The sequence below is a fragment of the Delphinus delphis genome, chromosome 16 (genome assembly GCF_949987515.2).
Source record: "Delphinus delphis chromosome 16, mDelDel1.2, whole genome shotgun sequence".
Classification (NCBI taxonomy): Eukaryota; Metazoa; Chordata; class Mammalia; order Artiodactyla; family Delphinidae; genus Delphinus; species Delphinus delphis.
The window spans coordinates 28,145,764-28,163,154 of NC_082698.1; the positions used below are offsets into that span (position 1 = coordinate 28,145,764).

The 17,391-nt window shown below is 39.5% G+C and overlaps 1 protein-coding gene across 2 annotated transcripts in view; it reads left to right on the forward strand.

Moving 5' to 3' along the window:
- DNMBP (dynamin binding protein) overlaps nucleotides 1-17,391 on the forward strand; it is a 110,727-nt gene that overhangs the window by 21,358 nt on the left and 71,978 nt on the right. The window contains exons 2-3 of one of the 2 annotated variants that reach the window (XM_060034269.1): nucleotides 12,693-12,847; nucleotides 14,616-14,738. In XM_060034269.1, the coding sequence (XP_059890252.1) occupies nucleotides 12,703-12,847; nucleotides 14,616-14,738 (268 nt within the window). In that variant the 5' untranslated portion in view covers nucleotides 12,693-12,702. Of the gene's footprint in view, nucleotides 1-12,557; nucleotides 12,848-14,615; nucleotides 14,739-17,391 lie in introns of those variants that run through there. The other variant, XM_060034270.1, reaches the window with a different exon arrangement.

Below are 17,391 nucleotides of genomic sequence, written 5' to 3' on the forward strand. Positions count from 1 at the left end.
TTTCTGATTCTTTCTTACAAAATATCAAGAATATTTTATACTGTAAAAAACCTGAAGGGTAGAGAAACTCCTTGTCTTTTAAATCTTCTTTAGCCAAAAAAATAGCCTGTGCTTGAAAGAGATAAGGAAAAGAAAAAAGATGCTTACCTTGCAGATCTCTGTACTATTAATCCTCATAGCTTGGGTTAATAAATGTTCTTGGCATCTCCTGGAAACTGTCCTAAAAACTGCCTGTTATCACATGTTTGTTTTGTTCCTTGTTAACTGCAGCTTCACCCTGAAGTTTCACTTTATAGTTTCCAGTTAATCTGCACTTCTGCAGCTGCTGTCAGTTGTATTATCTGGGCATTTATTGTATACAAAACGTATCACAGCTGTTAATTTTAATAAAGCTCCTTAGCTCAGACATGTCCAATGTATTTACTTAGGAGTCAGTGATGCTTAAATTTCATAATTGAGATTCATGCAGGATTTAAGAAATGGGAACCCGAGCAAGTACTTAAGGAACTCTTAGGTTGACCCATTTGAAAAATGTTTCTTTAATGTAAATGTCCTCAAATTTGGTAGTCCTAAAATATTAGTCTTGGAACCTTCCTCCACCAGTGCAATTTGCCAAAAAAGACAAAATTGATGTAGAGATGTATAAGAAATTTTTAAAATAACTGAAAAGGGAGAAAAATATCAGCTTAATGTGGGGGAGAGAGGAGGGTGGAATCCTTCAAGTTACTTGAAACAGCTATTCCATAAGAGTCAATCCTGAAACTTTCTTAATTTAAATTGTCTTTTGTAAAAAAAAAAAAAAAAAAAAAAAAAATTAGTTGTTTTAGATGAGAGGTGTTCCGTTTAAATCCTGAAGAGGACTGAAGGGCCCTTCCATGATTGGCAGAAACTCTGATCTATGTCCTGTTCCATCGCTTGAGGTTGTTGCCTTCCAACTTGAGACAAGTTTGAAATAAGCAAAATATAATATAAACTGTAAGACAGTTTACAATAGCAGATTCCTTTTCTACCTCATTTCTCTGATCATCCCACCTAAGTCAGAACAGGCTTTTTATTTTTTCTTACAGTCCAACATTCCGTAACCTGTTTAGCAAAGTACATGTGAGTCAGTGCTGCTGTCATCAGGAGAGCACAGTGGGTTGGAAGAAGATACTTGTTGGAGGACAGCTAGCCCAGGCCATGCTGCTCAGCTTCATGGGGGCCACCATGATCTAGATGGGTTCTACTTTTCCTCTTCATCTGTTGCTAGTTCTCTGAGTAATCACCTGGCAGTGACTGCTGACCTTCTGTCCAAAATGAACTCTAGTGACATAAACCAGAGGAGGAAATAATGTTTTCCTAGCTTCTCTCATTTCCTTTCGGAAACAGATTTAGACTTCATTTTCTGACACCTCTTATCCTTTCACCCAGAGGAAAGAGCTCATTCTTTTTAGTCCTATATTGCCAAGAATAAGAGAACTGTGCAATTGCTTTTGAGGTTAAATATTACTTTTCATTGCTTGGACTTGAAATTTTTTAAATGGATTTCTATTCCCCAAAATGTTTTATGGAGAGTTCAGTTTCAAGACATAAGGAAATTTCCAGATGCTCGTGAAAGCATATTCCTTTGAAGGAACCTATACTGGAGAGTCCCTACGAAGAGGACCCTCTTGCATCTCTTCTCAGGTTGACAAAGATGTACCTCCCACTTTGTAGGCGCAAACAAGAAAGGAGAAACTGTCTTTTAGTTAAGGAAACTCCTTCAGAAATTTTCTTCTGAAAGTCCAGAATTTAGACTTATACTATGAATTGGGCAATATTAGGAAGAATGTGCAAGGTATCATCAGTGCTATTTGAAAGAATATAGTAAATTTTCAAAGCTCCCACACATTGTGTCCTACTTTCCTAGTAGTAAAATAGGTCACTCAGAATTTCAAAACAATTTAGAGTCTGGGTCTGATGCACCAAATCTGTCAAAAAAGTGGAGATTTTTTTGAAGGGTGGGTGCACAGGACCCCAGGCATCAATATTTTTCTAAACATGTTTTAAGCTTTCAAAATTTGTATATCTACCTCTTATCTCTCACCTAGATTTAGAATGGTAGATTTAGGAAACTAACTTTATATAGTTTCCTATATTTTCTGTCTTTTTTTTTTTTTTTTTTTTTTTGCGGTACGCGGACCTCTCACTGTTGTGGCCTCTCCCGTTGCGGAGCACAGGCTCCGGACGTGCAGGCTCAGCAGCCATGGCTCACGGGCCTAGCCGCTCCGCGGCATGTGGGATCTTTCCGGGGCATGAACCCGTGTCCCCTGCATCGGCAGGTGGACTCTCAACCACTGCGCCACCAGGGAAGCCCTGTCTCTTTTTTTATGCGTAGTTCTCATAAATTCAGAAAATCCTTTTGGGCATGTATCTGTCAAGGGCTCAGCAGAATATAGAAGGCACACTCAAATTGGATAATTTGAGGAGGTCCCACTTGGAATGGACAGGTTTAGGGAAAATAACAGAGAATTGTACTGTACCCCAGGGATAGCAGGTGAGCCACCCAGACCTCAGGGGCAAGAAACCGGGTGGTTACCTAACCCAAGAGAAAGAGCTGTTTTGAGGGGGCTTTCTGATGGTGGCTGTGGCCTTTAGTAGAACAATATAGCCAACCCACAGCCCAGCAGGGAGGGACACATGGGAATAAAATACCCAACCTCACCATCCCTCTGCCTTCAGATCTCCTGCTGGTGCCACCCATTGGCTGAACCCAGCTGGAAGCCAGAGGTAGAAGAGCGCCTTGATGCAGTTCTTGGGGGTTAGCCTTGTGGAGCACAGAGCAGAGCAGAAGGGTGGAGGACAGACCTGGAAGGGGAAATGGAAGACACCCAGCACTGGCTTATTGGTCAGTGTTCTCAGTCTATCCCAGGTCTGATATCTGTGTCTATCAGGGGAAAAGTTTAGTTTGTTATCTCAGGAGATTTTTGTAGTAAAGTCTGTCCAGACTTGCATATATGTTTCTTATCAAAAATTATTGAAGTTTACCAGGCCTTCTTTCACATTCTCTCACATTTTATGACATAGATTTTTAAAATCTTTTTTCTTTTGGTAAATATATATATATATATAACACATAGAATTGACCATTTTTACGTGTACAGTTCTGTGGCATTAAGTACATTCACATTTTTGTGCAGCCAATCACCACCATCCATCTTCAGAACTTTTCCATCGTCACAAACTGAAACACTGTACCCATTTTCCTCCCCATCATCCCCTGGTAACCACTTTGCTACTTTCTGTTTCTATGGGTTTTACTACTCTTGATACATCATATAAGTGAAATCACACAGTTTTTGTCTTTTTGTGACTTAGCATAATATGCTCAAGGTTCATCTATGTTGTGGAATGTGTCAGAATGCTCTTCCTTTTTAAGGCTGAATAATATTCCATTGTATGTATATGCCACATTTTGTTTACCTGTTAATCTTTTGATGGACACTTGGGTTGCATGATATACTTTTTTAAGTGTTATTTTTATTTCTGAGTATTTTTTTTAAGATGTTGGGGGTAGGAGTTTATTAATTTATTATTTATTTTTGATGTGTTGGGTCTTCGTTTCTGTGCGAGGGCTTTCTCTAGTTGTGGCAAGCAGGGGCCACTCTTCATCGCAGTGCACGGGCCTCTCACTATCACAGGCTCTCTTGTTGCGGAGCACGGGCTCCAGATGCGCAGGCTCAGCAGTTGTGGCTCACAGGCCCAGTTGCTCCGCGGCATGTGGGATCCTCCCAGACCAGGGCTCGAAGCCGTGTCCCCTGCACCAGCAGGCAGATTCTCAACCACTGCGCCACCAGGGAAGCCCAATTTCTGAGTATGTTTTCATTAATACATTCTCTCTCATGGCTGTAACTTTTACATGTCCAGTCTGATGTCTCACAAATCTACAAGGTGAATAAGAGCAAGGGAGCTGAGACATGAAAGGTGGAGGTGGGCTTGAGCAAGAGAGAAGGGCATCATCTGGAAGCAGTAGAGAGTGGGGAGAGTTTAAATGTGTGGACAGACAGTGGAACCCCCCATGGAAAAAAGAAACAGCATGTAAACAAAGAACAAGTTCTGGACAGAAAGTGCTTTATGGAAGCAGAGAGCATTTCGATTGGCTAGAACTGCACAAGGACTATTTATGAATAAGTGGGGTGAGAAACAATTTAAAAAATTTAAAGGTTGACTTGAAAAAAGTGTGCTTTGCCAGATAAATTTAGGAAAGCTGGATTAAAAAGTGATTCTTGCCTGGATTGACTCAGTATTTATTTTTTATGCCCCTCCAAGAGAGAAATATGGCTTATAGCCTTTCCCAGGTTTATAATGACCATAGAGCTCTTGTATTTGGGTGCAATATGATTAGTGTCCTCAGAACATATTTTGGGGAAGTGGTGGAGACTAAGCTAAGCTTCTTGGGGGCAGGAACTACAGCTTATATCATCTTGAGTATTCCTTGGTACATCAGGGGAGCAAAAATGGATTAAGAGGTAGCTGCCAAGGTCTTCAGTCCATAGAAAGTGTTAAAGTATCCTTGCGGCACTAAAAAAAAAAATCACTGCAGATTTAAGAATCAGGGAACTTCCCTGGTGGTGCAGTGATTAAGAATCTGCCTGCTGAACACTCTATGACATAAATCACAGCAAGATCCTTTTTGACCCACCTCCTACAGAAATGGAAATAAAAACAAAAATAAACAAGTGGGACCTAATGAAACTTAAAAGTTTTTGCATAGCAAAGGAAACCATAAACAAGACGAAAAGACAACCCTCAGAATGGGAGAAAATATTTGCAAATGAAGCAACTGACAAAAGATTAATCTCCAAAACTTACAAGCAGCTCATGCAGCTCAATATCAAAAAAACAAACAGCCCAATCCAAAAATGGGCAAAAGACCTAAATAGACATTTCTTCAAAGAAGATATACAGATTGCTAACAAACACATGAAAGAATGCTCAACATCATTAATCATTAGAGAAATGCAAATCAAAACTACAATGAGATATCATCTCACACCGGTCAGAATGGCCATCATCAAAAAATCTAGAAACAATAAATGCTGGAGAGGGTGTGGAGAAAAGGGAACCCTCTTGCACTGTTGGTGGGAATGTAAATTGATACAGCCACTATGGAGAACAGTATGGAGGTTCCTTAAAAAACTAAAAATAGAACTACTATACGACCCAGCAATCCCACTACTGGGCATATACCCTGAGAACACCATAATTCAAAAAGTCATGTACCACAGTGTTCACTGCAGCTCTATTTACAATAGCCAGGACATGGAAGCAACCTAACTGTCCATCAGCAGATGAATGGATAAAGAAGATGTGGCACATATATACAATGGAATATTACTCAGCCATAAAAAGAAATGAAATTGAGTTATTTGTAGTGAGGTGGTTGGACCTAGAGTCTGTCATACAGAGTGAAGTAAGTCAGAAAGAGAAAAACAAATACCGTATGCTAACACATATATGTGGAATCTAAAAAAAAAAAAATGGTCATGAAGAACCTAGGGGCAGGACAGGAATAAAGACGCAGACGTAGAGAATGGACTTGAGGACACGGGGAGGGGGAAAGGAAAGCTGGGACAAAGTGAGAGAGTGGCATGGACATATATACACTACCAAATGTAAAACCTATAGCTAGTGGGAAGCAGCCGCATAGCACAGGGAGATTAGCTTGGTGCTTTGTGACCACCTAGAGGAGTGGGATAGGGAGGGTGGGAGGGAGGGAGAGGCAAGGGGGAAGAGATATGGGGATATATCTATATGTATAGCTGATTCACTTTGTTATAAAGCAGAAACTAACACACCACTGTAAAGCAGTTATACTCCAATAAAGATGTTAAAAGAAAAAAAAGAATCCGCCTGCCAATGCAGGGGACACGGATTCGATTCCTGGTCCGGGAAGACCCCACATGCTGCCGAGCAACTAAGTCCACGCGCCACAACTACTGAGCCTGCACTCTAGAGCCCGTGAGCCACAACTACTGAAGCCTGTGCGCCTAGAGCACATGCTCTGCAGCAAGAGAAGCCACTGCAATGAGAAGCCCACACACCGCAATGAAGAGTAGCCCCTGCTTGCTGCAACTAGAGAAAGCCCGCAAGCAGCAATAAAGACCAAACACAGCAAAAACAAACAAACAAAAAACCAAACAGTTTCTGCTCTTTAGATCTCTCCCTCATTGAAAGATAAGCCTGAGTATCTCCTTCTAAGAGAGTGGTCAGGTTATCTGCAGGGTCTTATTTTGTCCTGTGTAGGGTGGATACCTTGGGATAGGAGTTGAGTTGCTTAGGACAATAGAGGAGAGTTTAAATGCTCCTGTCAGTCACCAACAGAATTAGAGAATAAATATTTAAAGAATATGGGGTTAAAGAGTCATCAAATGATTAGCAGAGCCAAATTTTTAGCCTGCGTGGGAATTTGATTGACTCTGTTTGGCTTGATTAATATTTGTTGAATATGTGAATGAATTATAGAGAGTAGGAAAACCTTGTAAATTCTTAGCAACTGTGTAATATGTAAAGATTGACAGTTTAAAAGATTAACCAGGTTCACTGACAGATGAGTGGGGAGAAAAGAATTGTATCTTTAGCCAAGAAGAGAGGAAAATGGTACTTCCCCAAAAGAAAACAGACAAACTGTAAACAAATAAACTCTAGTTAAGACATATGCTGAAGTACTGGTGGAAATGTCTGTGCTTTATTTTGAAATGCATCAAAAATAAAATATATTTGAAATGCATCAAAAAATAACATGGACTGATAAATGGATAAAGAGAGAGATGGTATGTGATAAAGTGGCTGCAGTAACCTCTTAATGGTAGACCCTAGGTGGTGGGTGTAAAATTCTTTCAACTTGGCTGTTTGAAGATTTTTGTAATACAATATCAGAGGACTAAGGAGAGGAAAAAGGAAATCTAGAGATTTTGGAGGAAGAACCAGTGAGATTTAAGAGAAGTAACATTTATAGTAAAAAGAACATGGGCATTGGAGTCAAACAGACCTGAACTCTGGTTCTGGTTTAGCTCTTTGCCAGAGAGCTGAGCCTGCTGTCTGTGGGCTGTAGAAGATGAAGAAGTGCAAGATTTTAATGTTTGATCTGAAAGATTTATATGACACTGTTACTGAAGCCGGAAGGTAAAACTGTGGAGAAGAGATGGTTACTTTAGTTTCAGGTAAGTGGAAGAAGAGATTTTGATATGAACAGTTCCATGTGTTTTCCTAAAGTTCAATAAATCATTTGCTCACCAAAAATTACTCATTGAGCATTACTCCAGACCAGTGAACAAAACAGACAAAAATCTCCTCCCTCATAGAGTTTTACATCCTGTAAGCGTTTGAAGAATGAAGGATCTTTACACCTCAAATGCAGTGACTCTGCAAAGGTGGAAGGGCTGGCATTCACCAGCAAGAGAAGAAGCGTTGTTTTCATAGCAAACTTTCTGATGTCCCAGACTTTATGCCATACAGGCATTTATTTCCTCTGCTTTCTCTCAAGCCCATCTGCTTTCTGATTTCCAATGTAGTTCTTTTTACTTCCATCTGAAGTTGGTGGAACAGTTCATATATAAGCTAGTTATGATTGAGTTTCAAAACATATGTTTTGGGGTGTTTTTTTGTTTTGTTTTTTCTTTCTGTTTGTTTTTTGTTTTGGCTGCACTGTGTGGCTTGCAGGATCTTAGTTCCCTGACCAGGGATTGAACCCGGGTCACGGCAGTGAAAACACTGACTCCTAACCACTGGACTGCCAGGGAATTCCCAGTCCCGGCTTCTAAAATGGCCCAGACAAAAACAATAATTGTTGCTTTTTATAGTGTATACAGGGAAGACAGATGAAACTCATGATATTCCACATAAAACAGAGGACATAAAGATCTCCTCTCTGGTCTCACCCACAAATCATGTAGTTTAGCCAGGCTCTGATTTCATCACCCTTCCAGGGTGTGTATTACTCAATGATTACACACTCCTTCCAATAGGGTGGGAGGTCAGTCAGTAAAAGTATTTATTGAGCCAGACCCTCCTCTGCTTCTGAGTCATATTCTGGTAAAGCAGGAAGGTTCTCAGGGAGAAGCTTTAACTCTTTCAAATAACAGAGGTTACTCCTCCATGTAACAGGGTAGGTCTCTAAGTTATCCTGTGGGACTTATGCTAATTCTTTACTTGATACTTTAGATAATGAGGTATATATTTAGTCTGATAGTGAGATGGAATTTGAGAAAATACAGTAGTAGAAGGAAAATAATATCTACCTGGCTCAGCCTTGAGGAATTGTTTTAATAACTTATAGATGGCTAAGGGTTTTGAAAAGTATTGTTTGTTTTAGGGAAAAACTATTTATGGCACCACCCTTATGTGGAAATTTGACATCTGGAAGACAGCCATAAAGTAAGAAAGGGGCCTCAGAGCACATAAAAAATAACTGTTGAAGGACTCTAGCACTACCACATGTACTTTACCACTGCAGAAGAGTTTGTTAGCCTCTCATTTGGCGCATGTTTACTTTTTATTTATCTGGAAACTTTAAATAATTTTGGTGGAGTGTGTGTGGTCCTCCCACCCCCTAACAGATTATAAACAACAATCTAGAAAGAGGTAGAAAAGTTGACAGAGGAAATAAAGTGATAGCAAAGGGAAAGCTGACATTAAAAGAGAAAGACCTAAAAGTTACATAGTACTGGTATTTTGTATTACAGCAGAGTACAGTAAGGTATGGTCTTAATAATGAACTTACTAAGTTCATGTTCAGTGTCTTTTCTTCTACTGAAGAAGGCAAGGGTGTATATAATGTGCCTATTTTAAAACATGGTCAAAGTTAACCACGTTTTGACCTGTTGAAATGGTAAATTCTGTAGAGTTTATATACTTGAAATATCACATTCTGGCGATGCTGTATTGGTGGCACACATTTGATCTTGTAGCTGATTATGGGAATGATGTTTAGTAATAACTGCTAACATTTATTGAGCACCTAGGTGCTGGCTTAGGTCCTTCATACTATTAGCATACTGGTTAAGGCTTTGGAGACAGGCAGATCTGGGTTCCTATTCCATGTCTGACTGACTTTGTGACCTGGACAGGTTATATAAGCTCTCTGACCTCGTATCCTCACTAGCAAAATGGGAATCAATTATATACAATAAGGTTGTTGTGAGAACTCAATGAGGGAATTCATAGTACAATGCATGGCACATAGTAAGTGCTCAATAAATGTTAGGCATTAGTATAATTATTTTTATCATTATGATCATCCTCTTGATGATTATTACGAAAGTATGATTATCTCCATTTTTCTGAAAAAGGAAGCTGAAGCCCAAAGAGTTTAAGTAATATATCCAAGGTGAAAAAGCTAATAACTAGTGGAGCTGGGATTTGAACCTTGATTTCTCTGACTCAAGGAGCCTCGTACTTTGCATTCACATTATGCTGCCTCCTCAGTGTGTGATTTTAATTCTATATTTTTTTAATACTTAAAGAAAATATGTGGTGGGAGAGGATGTGGGGAATGGTACTAGCTACTTCTCTTCTCCATTGTGTACCCAAGTCATATTATAGGAAAAAAAGTTTCAGTAACTCAAAGATAAGCTCTTTTTACTCAACAGTTCAAATTAAATATGTAATATGTGTGTTGCATGTGCCATTAAAATCTTATAGGCCCTTCACATTAACGGACTGAACAGTTTCTTATGTGCCTAAGTGTTTGTCCACATCATTTGTAGACTGTAAACTTAGAGCTATAACTATCCTTTTTTGTAATTAGGCACTTAGTGCTTTTTGATGTTGTTTATTGTTATATGTGAGATGAAAGTTAGAATCCTCATCTCTGCCAACACCAAATGATACTTGAGGCAAATAAAGAAAAATAGGCTTGGGGCCTGGACACTCTGGAGGATCTTCGGCCGCTCCTTGCAAAAGACCTTGGAGAAGTGTAAGGTAATCATGGCTGAAGGTAATCATGGCTGATGGCATATGCCCTCTATTTATTGCCTCCCTTTCTATTGCTTAACATGTCCTTAGGCTCCCTTGACACAAAGTAACAGACGCATTGTCTTATTACAGCACAGACACCATAAGATAGTATGCAAGTTTGGGCCGTAGGCGTCCTTGAACCGAAAACACATTCTTGATCTGGTATAGTGTACTAAAGCTTGTCTGGAGGCGCCATCTACATAGCCCTTTCTTATTCTTCTTATGGATTTGTCTTTTTCAGTGCATTTTAAATCTGGGCCACTGAGGTATGGTCCTGCTGCTGTTCTTCAGGTCAAATCGGTTTTTTTACAGGCACGGTCTCAGTAGGTAGAGGCCGGAATGCACTCAGTCTGAATCCTGGCCCTGCTGCTGTAAGCTCTGTGATCTTGAACAAATTTTCTAACTTGCTGAGCCTCAGTACCCTCATCTTTAAGATAGCTGTGGGGAGGGACTACACCAAATTAAAAAGCTCTCAGTCACTCCCCCCAGTGGTTGAGAGTCCATCTGCCAATGCAGGGGACACGGGTTCGAGCCCTGGTCCAGGAGGCTCCTACATGCCGTGGAGCAACTAAGCCTGTGCGCCACAACGACTGAGCCTGCGCTCTAGAGCCCACGAGTCACAACTACTGAGCCTGTGTGCCACAGCTACTGAAGCCCACACGCCTAGAGCCCATGCTCTGCAACAAGAGAAGCCACCGCAATGAGAAGCCCGTGCACTGCAGCAAAGAGCAGCCTCCACTCGCCGCAACTAGAGAAAGCCCACGCACAGTAACAAGACCCATGGCAGCCAAAAATAAATAAATTTATATTAAAAAAAAGCTTTTGTACAGCAAAGGAAACTAACTATCAGCAAAACGCCACGTACTGAATGGGAGAAGATATTTGCAAATGATACATCCAACTCAACATCAAAAAAACAAGCAACCCAATTAAAAAACAGGCAGAGGATCTAGACATTTTTCCAGAGAAGGCATACAGGTGGCCAACAGGCACATGAAGGAAATGCAAAGAAAAACTACAATGAGATGTCATCTCACACCTGTCAGATTGGCTGTTAAAGATAATAAATAACAAGTGTGGGCGAGGATGTGGAGAAAAGGCAAACCTTATGCAGTGTTGGTGGGAATGTAAATGGGTACAAACACTGTGGAAAACAGTATGGAGTTTCCTCAAAAAATTAAAAATAGGACTACCGTATGATCCAGCAATTCCACTCCTGGGTGTTTATCTGAAGAAAGCTAATTCAGAAAGATATATGTACGCCTGTGTTCATTGCAGCATTATTTACAAAAGCTATGGAAGCAAGCTTAGTGCCCATTAACAGATGAATGGATGAAGAAGATGGAATGGAATATTCCATGACAATGGAATATTATTCATAAAAAAAGAATGGAATCTTGTCATTTTCAATAACATGGATGGACCTAGAGGGTGTTCTGCTAAATGAATAAGTCAGAGAAAGACAAATACTGTATGATTTCACTTATATGTGGAATCTAAAAAACAAATGAACAAACATAAAACAAAAAAAGTCATAGATACGAAGAACAAACAGGTGGTTGCCAGAAGGGAGGGGGGTGAGGGGAGGAAAGAAATAGGTGAGAGAGTTTAAGAAGTAACCTCCAGTTGTAAAATAAATGAGTCATGATATAGTGTGGGGAATATAGTTAATAACTAGTATCTTTGTATGGTGACATATGACTAGACTTATCGTGGTGATCATTTTGAAATGCATAGAAATATTGAATCGCTAAGTTGTGTAACAGGAACTGACAGTGTTGTAGGTCAACTATACTTCAAAAATAAACAAACAAACTCATGGAAAAAAAGATCAGATTTGTGGGGACCAGAGGCTGGGCGGGCGGAGGGGCGGGAATTGGTCAAAGACAGTCAAAAGGTATAAACTCCCAGTTATAAGGTAAATAAGTACTAGAGATGTCATGTACAGCACGATCAATATAATTAACACAGCTATATGTTATGTATGAAAGTTGTTAAGAGAGTAAATCCTAAGAGCCATCCTCATAAGGAAAAATACATTTTTTTCTTTTTCTTTCATTTTGCATCTGTGTGGGGTGATGGACATTCACTACACTTATTGTGATCATCACTTCATGTTGTATGTAAGTCAAATCATTATGCTTTGTACCTTAAACTTATGCAGAGCTGTATGCCAATTATATCGCAATAAAACTTGAAGAAAAAATAAAATAAAATACATGTGGAAATACAAAGGGAAAAAGATAAGCAAAAAAGATAGTTATGGGGAATAGATGAAATGCCATATTTAAAATCCCTACTTTTTAAATACCATATTTTAAGAGCACCCTCTTGCCTGGTACCTTAAAAATGTTAATTCCCATGTTGCCTTCTTCAAGCATATTGGAAAGTCTGCATTTCCAAGTTGCATGTTTTCTATTCCACATAGCTATAAGTCACTTTTTTTTTTCAATTCCAGAATGACTTGGAGAATTAAATGAAAACATATGAGGAAATTATTGTTTTTAAAGAAATGAGACAGTATTTTGAAAGTACAAACTTCTTATTTGCTTAGCTTTGACTTCATTATAAGTAGTCTTATATATACTTTATATCTTAGTAATAATTTATTATTAATAAGATACTTTATATCTTAATGATAATTCTCAAGATACCAATCTATATTACAGTGTCTTAAATACTTATGCTTTCCCATTTCTTTTGACCTTTCTTTCCAGGTTATGAAAGATGGAGGCTGGCTCAGTGGTTCGAGCCATCTTTGACTTCTGCCCTAGCGTATCAGAAGAACTGCCGCTCTTTGTGGGAGATGTTATTGAGGTGTTGGCAGTGGTGGATGAATTTTGGCTTCTAGGAAAGAAAGAGGATGTGACAGGTAAGAGGTTCATAATTCCTCACGTACAAAATAGACCACAGACCCTCCCTTCTTTCCATATTAAAAATAAAGGTTTGGGCTTCCCTGGTGGCGCAGTGGTTAAGAGTCCGCCTGCCGATGCAGAGGACACGGGTTCGTGCCCCGGTTCGGGAAGATCCCACATGCCACGGAGCGGCTGGGCCCGTGAGCCATGGCCCCTGAGCCTGCGCGTCTGGAGCCTGCGTGTCTGGAGCGTGTGCTCCGCAATGGGAGAGGCCACAACAGTGAGAGGCCCGTGTACCACACAAAAAAAAAATAATAAAAAAATAAAAAAAATAAAAAATAAAGGTTTAAGGGGAAGCCCAATAAATACACTTCAGATCGTTTTGTGTTTTCTGTGTGTGTTTACTGTGGTTTCTGCCAGCAAGGAGAGAATGTCTGTTATCACTGCCTCTCTCCTTACTGGTTCCTTTAAAAGGTTGACATGGTTAGGTACCAGCTGCCCTCCTAGATTCCTGGGTGTCCTAAATTTATTAAATCTGCCCTCTACCCTAGATGCACTTAACTCCCACTTTCCATGCACCTGGTTTCCTTTTTCTATTCTTGAAAAATGTTAGCACCAGTTTCTTTTATGAATTTGCCAAGGGAAGGCTGGAAGTTTTTCCCCCACACTATGCATCTATGTTAAATCCAATCTTTAACTTATATATGTTTATGGAAGTCTGGGCTGGAGTATATCATACAGTCCTTAGAACAGACTCTTATTGTTACTTAAGCCACATTTGGGAGATGATAGATTATTTCCCAGTAGAAGTGACATCTCAGCTGAGATAAAAATGGTGAGTAGGAGTTAGCAAGGCAAAGAGGATAGGCAGAGAGAATTATTCAGAGGCCCTGGAATGAGAGAGAAAGAACATGGAAGGACTGAGAAAGTTCATTCTGGCATATGGAGTGTGAATGGTGGAGCGGGGGGAGATGGCATGGGGAGATGAGCAGAAGCTAGATCATGGAGGACAGCGCATGCCATGGAAAGGAGTTGTGGAAACAGGATACTGTAAACGTGCTTTAAGCACAATCAGATTTGTCTTTTAGAAAGCTCGATGCTGCAGATTGAAGAATGATAGGAAAGGGCAAAGCCAAAGGCAGGGAGGTAGGATGGGAAGTGGTTGCAGTAATCCAGGTGAGAGGTGCTGATGGCTTGGACCGAGGTGGTGAATCTGGAGATAAGTGGACATATGCAAGAGATAGTTAGAAGGTGGAATCAACTAAACTTTCCGATGTGTTCCAACTGACAGGCCCTGTTTGTCTATTATTACTTGTTAAAACCCTGCCAATCTTCAGATTCAACTGTAGTCTTTTTCATAAAATTTTTCATTTTCTTCCTGACCCATTTCCTACCTTCTCTGAACTTCCATAGCAATTTGTGTACCTAGGATGTGACACTGGATTTCAAACTGAATTATTGTTTATGTCTGAATTAGATTTTATGTCTGAATCAAATTTTAAGATTTTTCAGGGCCAAGACTGTCTTACTCATTTTCCCCTCTGCAGTGTGCCTTTGACAGAGTGACACCCAGTAAATGCTCATTGAATTGAATTGCACTCTCTGTGTTCTGCATGCACCTAATTTTGTGCACTGCATGTTTTCTACACTATATTCTCCAGTGATGAGTACTCAGTGAGTTTTCAATTCAGGGTTTATAAATGGGACCACAAAAAAGGTTTTTGTCCTGGTACACAGACAGAAAAAAGGAATTTTAATATTGGAAATGTTTGCTTTTATTTTCAGGACAGTTCCCCAGCAGTTTTGTGGAAGTTGTTACCATTCCCAGTCTAAAAGAGGGCGAGAGACTGTTTGTCTGTATCTGTGAATTTACATCCCTAGAATTGAACAGCCTTTCCCTCCATCGAGGTAAGTTGATCATCCAAGAGTAGACTGTTCAAAATAAGATTGGTGGAGTCAGTCCATTTTGACAACTAGATCTTTTTTTTTGAATTTTTATGTGACTAACCTCTAGAGAGTCTTCAATAATACCAAGATAGTGCTGACAATAATAATGCCTTATATTTGAGTAGCATTTCATAATTCCCACAGCATTTTCTCTCACAAATACACTCTCATTTCATTCTCAGCACAGACCTGGCAGGTAGCAAAGTGGGTATTATTAACTGCATTTAAAAAATAATGAAAATGACTTCCTCCACTTACCATAAAAAAAAAATGATAATAATAATGAGAATGAGATTCAAAGAATGTTACCTGCAGTTGAGAAGTTTTGGCCTCAGAATGTGAAGTTACATCACCTGATTATTTGTAAGCCCGGTATTCTCTTTCTACTGCCCCAGGTTGTAGCTACACTTCAGACTACAGTTATCTTTTTTCCCGTAAAAATTGATATGACTTTGCTAACAACATACTATTTATTAATGCATGATAGTAGAGCAGGAATTACAGTATGCAAATTAAGAGAGAGATGCAAAACAGCCCCATTGCTATTCAACTATTAGGTAATGTTATTAAAGTTCTCATCAGAACCAGTTTAAAGGGAAGTGGTTTAAAACGGATGGTCATAGCCATGTCTCAGTGATATTCCAAGTATTTCTCACTTCTTACACTCTGATAGACATATGAACGTCTAAAGAGTGACTAAACAGTTTCGGCACATGTACTTGATTAAGTCCATACATTTCTGCATAAGCACAGAAGCCAGTAGTGTTCCACAAACTGAAGCTTATGATCAGTGCAATTTTATGATGACTCACAACAGTCATCAAAATTGTATAATTTATTAGGTATGTTATTACTGTTGTTACTTACTCTTTTGAGTATGGCACTAAAGGGATAGGCTTAATTTCTTAAACTGTGTACACATATGGGAGAGAGAGTGCAGAGGTGGGGAGAGAGACCTAGCAAAGTCCCTAACCCTTAGTCAGTGAGAAGAAAGGAATATTGGGCTTTGACCTTAATCCTCAAAATCAGCTTTCAGAGTTTCTTGCCTTCACTTTACACTAAGCCTCTACCTCTGTTCTGTGTGCTTTTTTGCTAATCCACGTTGGGAAGACAGACAGAAATAGATGAAGATGTTATAGGAGGGAGCCTCATCTGTCCCTACTCACAGCTCTCCCATAGGGGGGCTGAGTCCATGTCAGACCAGTCAGAGGGTCTGGTGGAAGCCAAGGCACAGTGGCTTCCACCAGAGCTGTGCAGAGGATGTGGGTGGCCTGGCATTGTTTTTTCCTACACCTGGTTCCTGGAGCAAATACTGTGTATAACAATGTACTATGTGGGAATATACAGTATGTCTACAACATTTGAGGAATTTGAGGAAGTGGCTTCTGGAATTAGTTTTTTTGCTTCATAATATATCTTGCATAGTCAAGTCTTAGGTACTAAACAGATTTTCTGCTGAATGCCTCTCCTGGGAAGACTGGACTGATGTGTTCTGAACTTGATTTGAAGTTAAAATCCACCTCAGGAATCCCAGAGCCACCTGAGATTCTCAGGAAAACCCTGGTGTGGACCTTTCAGCCACAAGTCACCTCTACCAAGACTGACTCAAGGTCAGGCTGGGTCCTGGAGTCTGTAGATCTTATCTTGACTATCTTTTAACAAGTTAAGGCTGTGGAGCTGAAAAACATAAGCAGAGCTCAAAAGAAGAGGATGCAGGGCAGGGGGCATACATAGGACAAGAGAGAATAGAAAGAGATGTACTAATTATTAGTGGTTTTATCTTCTGTGATATTGTGCTGCCAGTAAACACATTGACTATTCAGCTCTCTTTCCTTCTATGCTGTTCACATATTTTAGCTCTGTATGTCTTCCGATTTGAACATAATAATAGCCTTTGAGGATGGGGAAAGTAGGTGTATCTATACAATTTGTCTTTTTCTGGGAAGTTTAGCTTGAGACACAGAAATGATTTTAATTCCTCTTGTTTTCTATATATATATAACAGATATTTTACTAGTTAGAAACAAAACCACTAAAAAAAATGAAAGTATTGTTTTATACTATATATAGTTTATGACTTGAATCTAAGTCTACTGCTTGGAATGGCCCTTCTACTTCTTAGACTGAAAATGGCCCTTCTGCTTTTTCCGTTAGATCAGTGTCTCCGCTCATGAGTATATACATTCCTTTATCCCTGTCCTCTAGTACTATTAATCCAGTTCCCTGTTGTTTCTTTGCCTTTCCTTTGGTCCTTCAGTGTAGCAGTGAAGCTTCTCCTCTTCTGTGATTTAATATATGTCAGGAGGGATTTGGAAACCTTTAAGAGCATGTGGGATAATGTTTGAGATCTGTTTTGTTTTACCATGCTGCCTTTAGTTGTTATTTACTTACCTTTCAGAAATATCGAGAGTTATAAGAGAAAAAATTATATATTTTAACTGAAAAATTATATTATTAAAAATATATATGTATTTAGGGCAGGCAGTATAGTTTAGGGGATAAGAATTCTGATGGCTCTAGATTTAAATCCAACTTCACAACTCAATAACTGTGATTCTGTACTAATTACTTAAGTTCTTTTGGCCTCAGTTTCCTTGTCTACAAATAATAATAC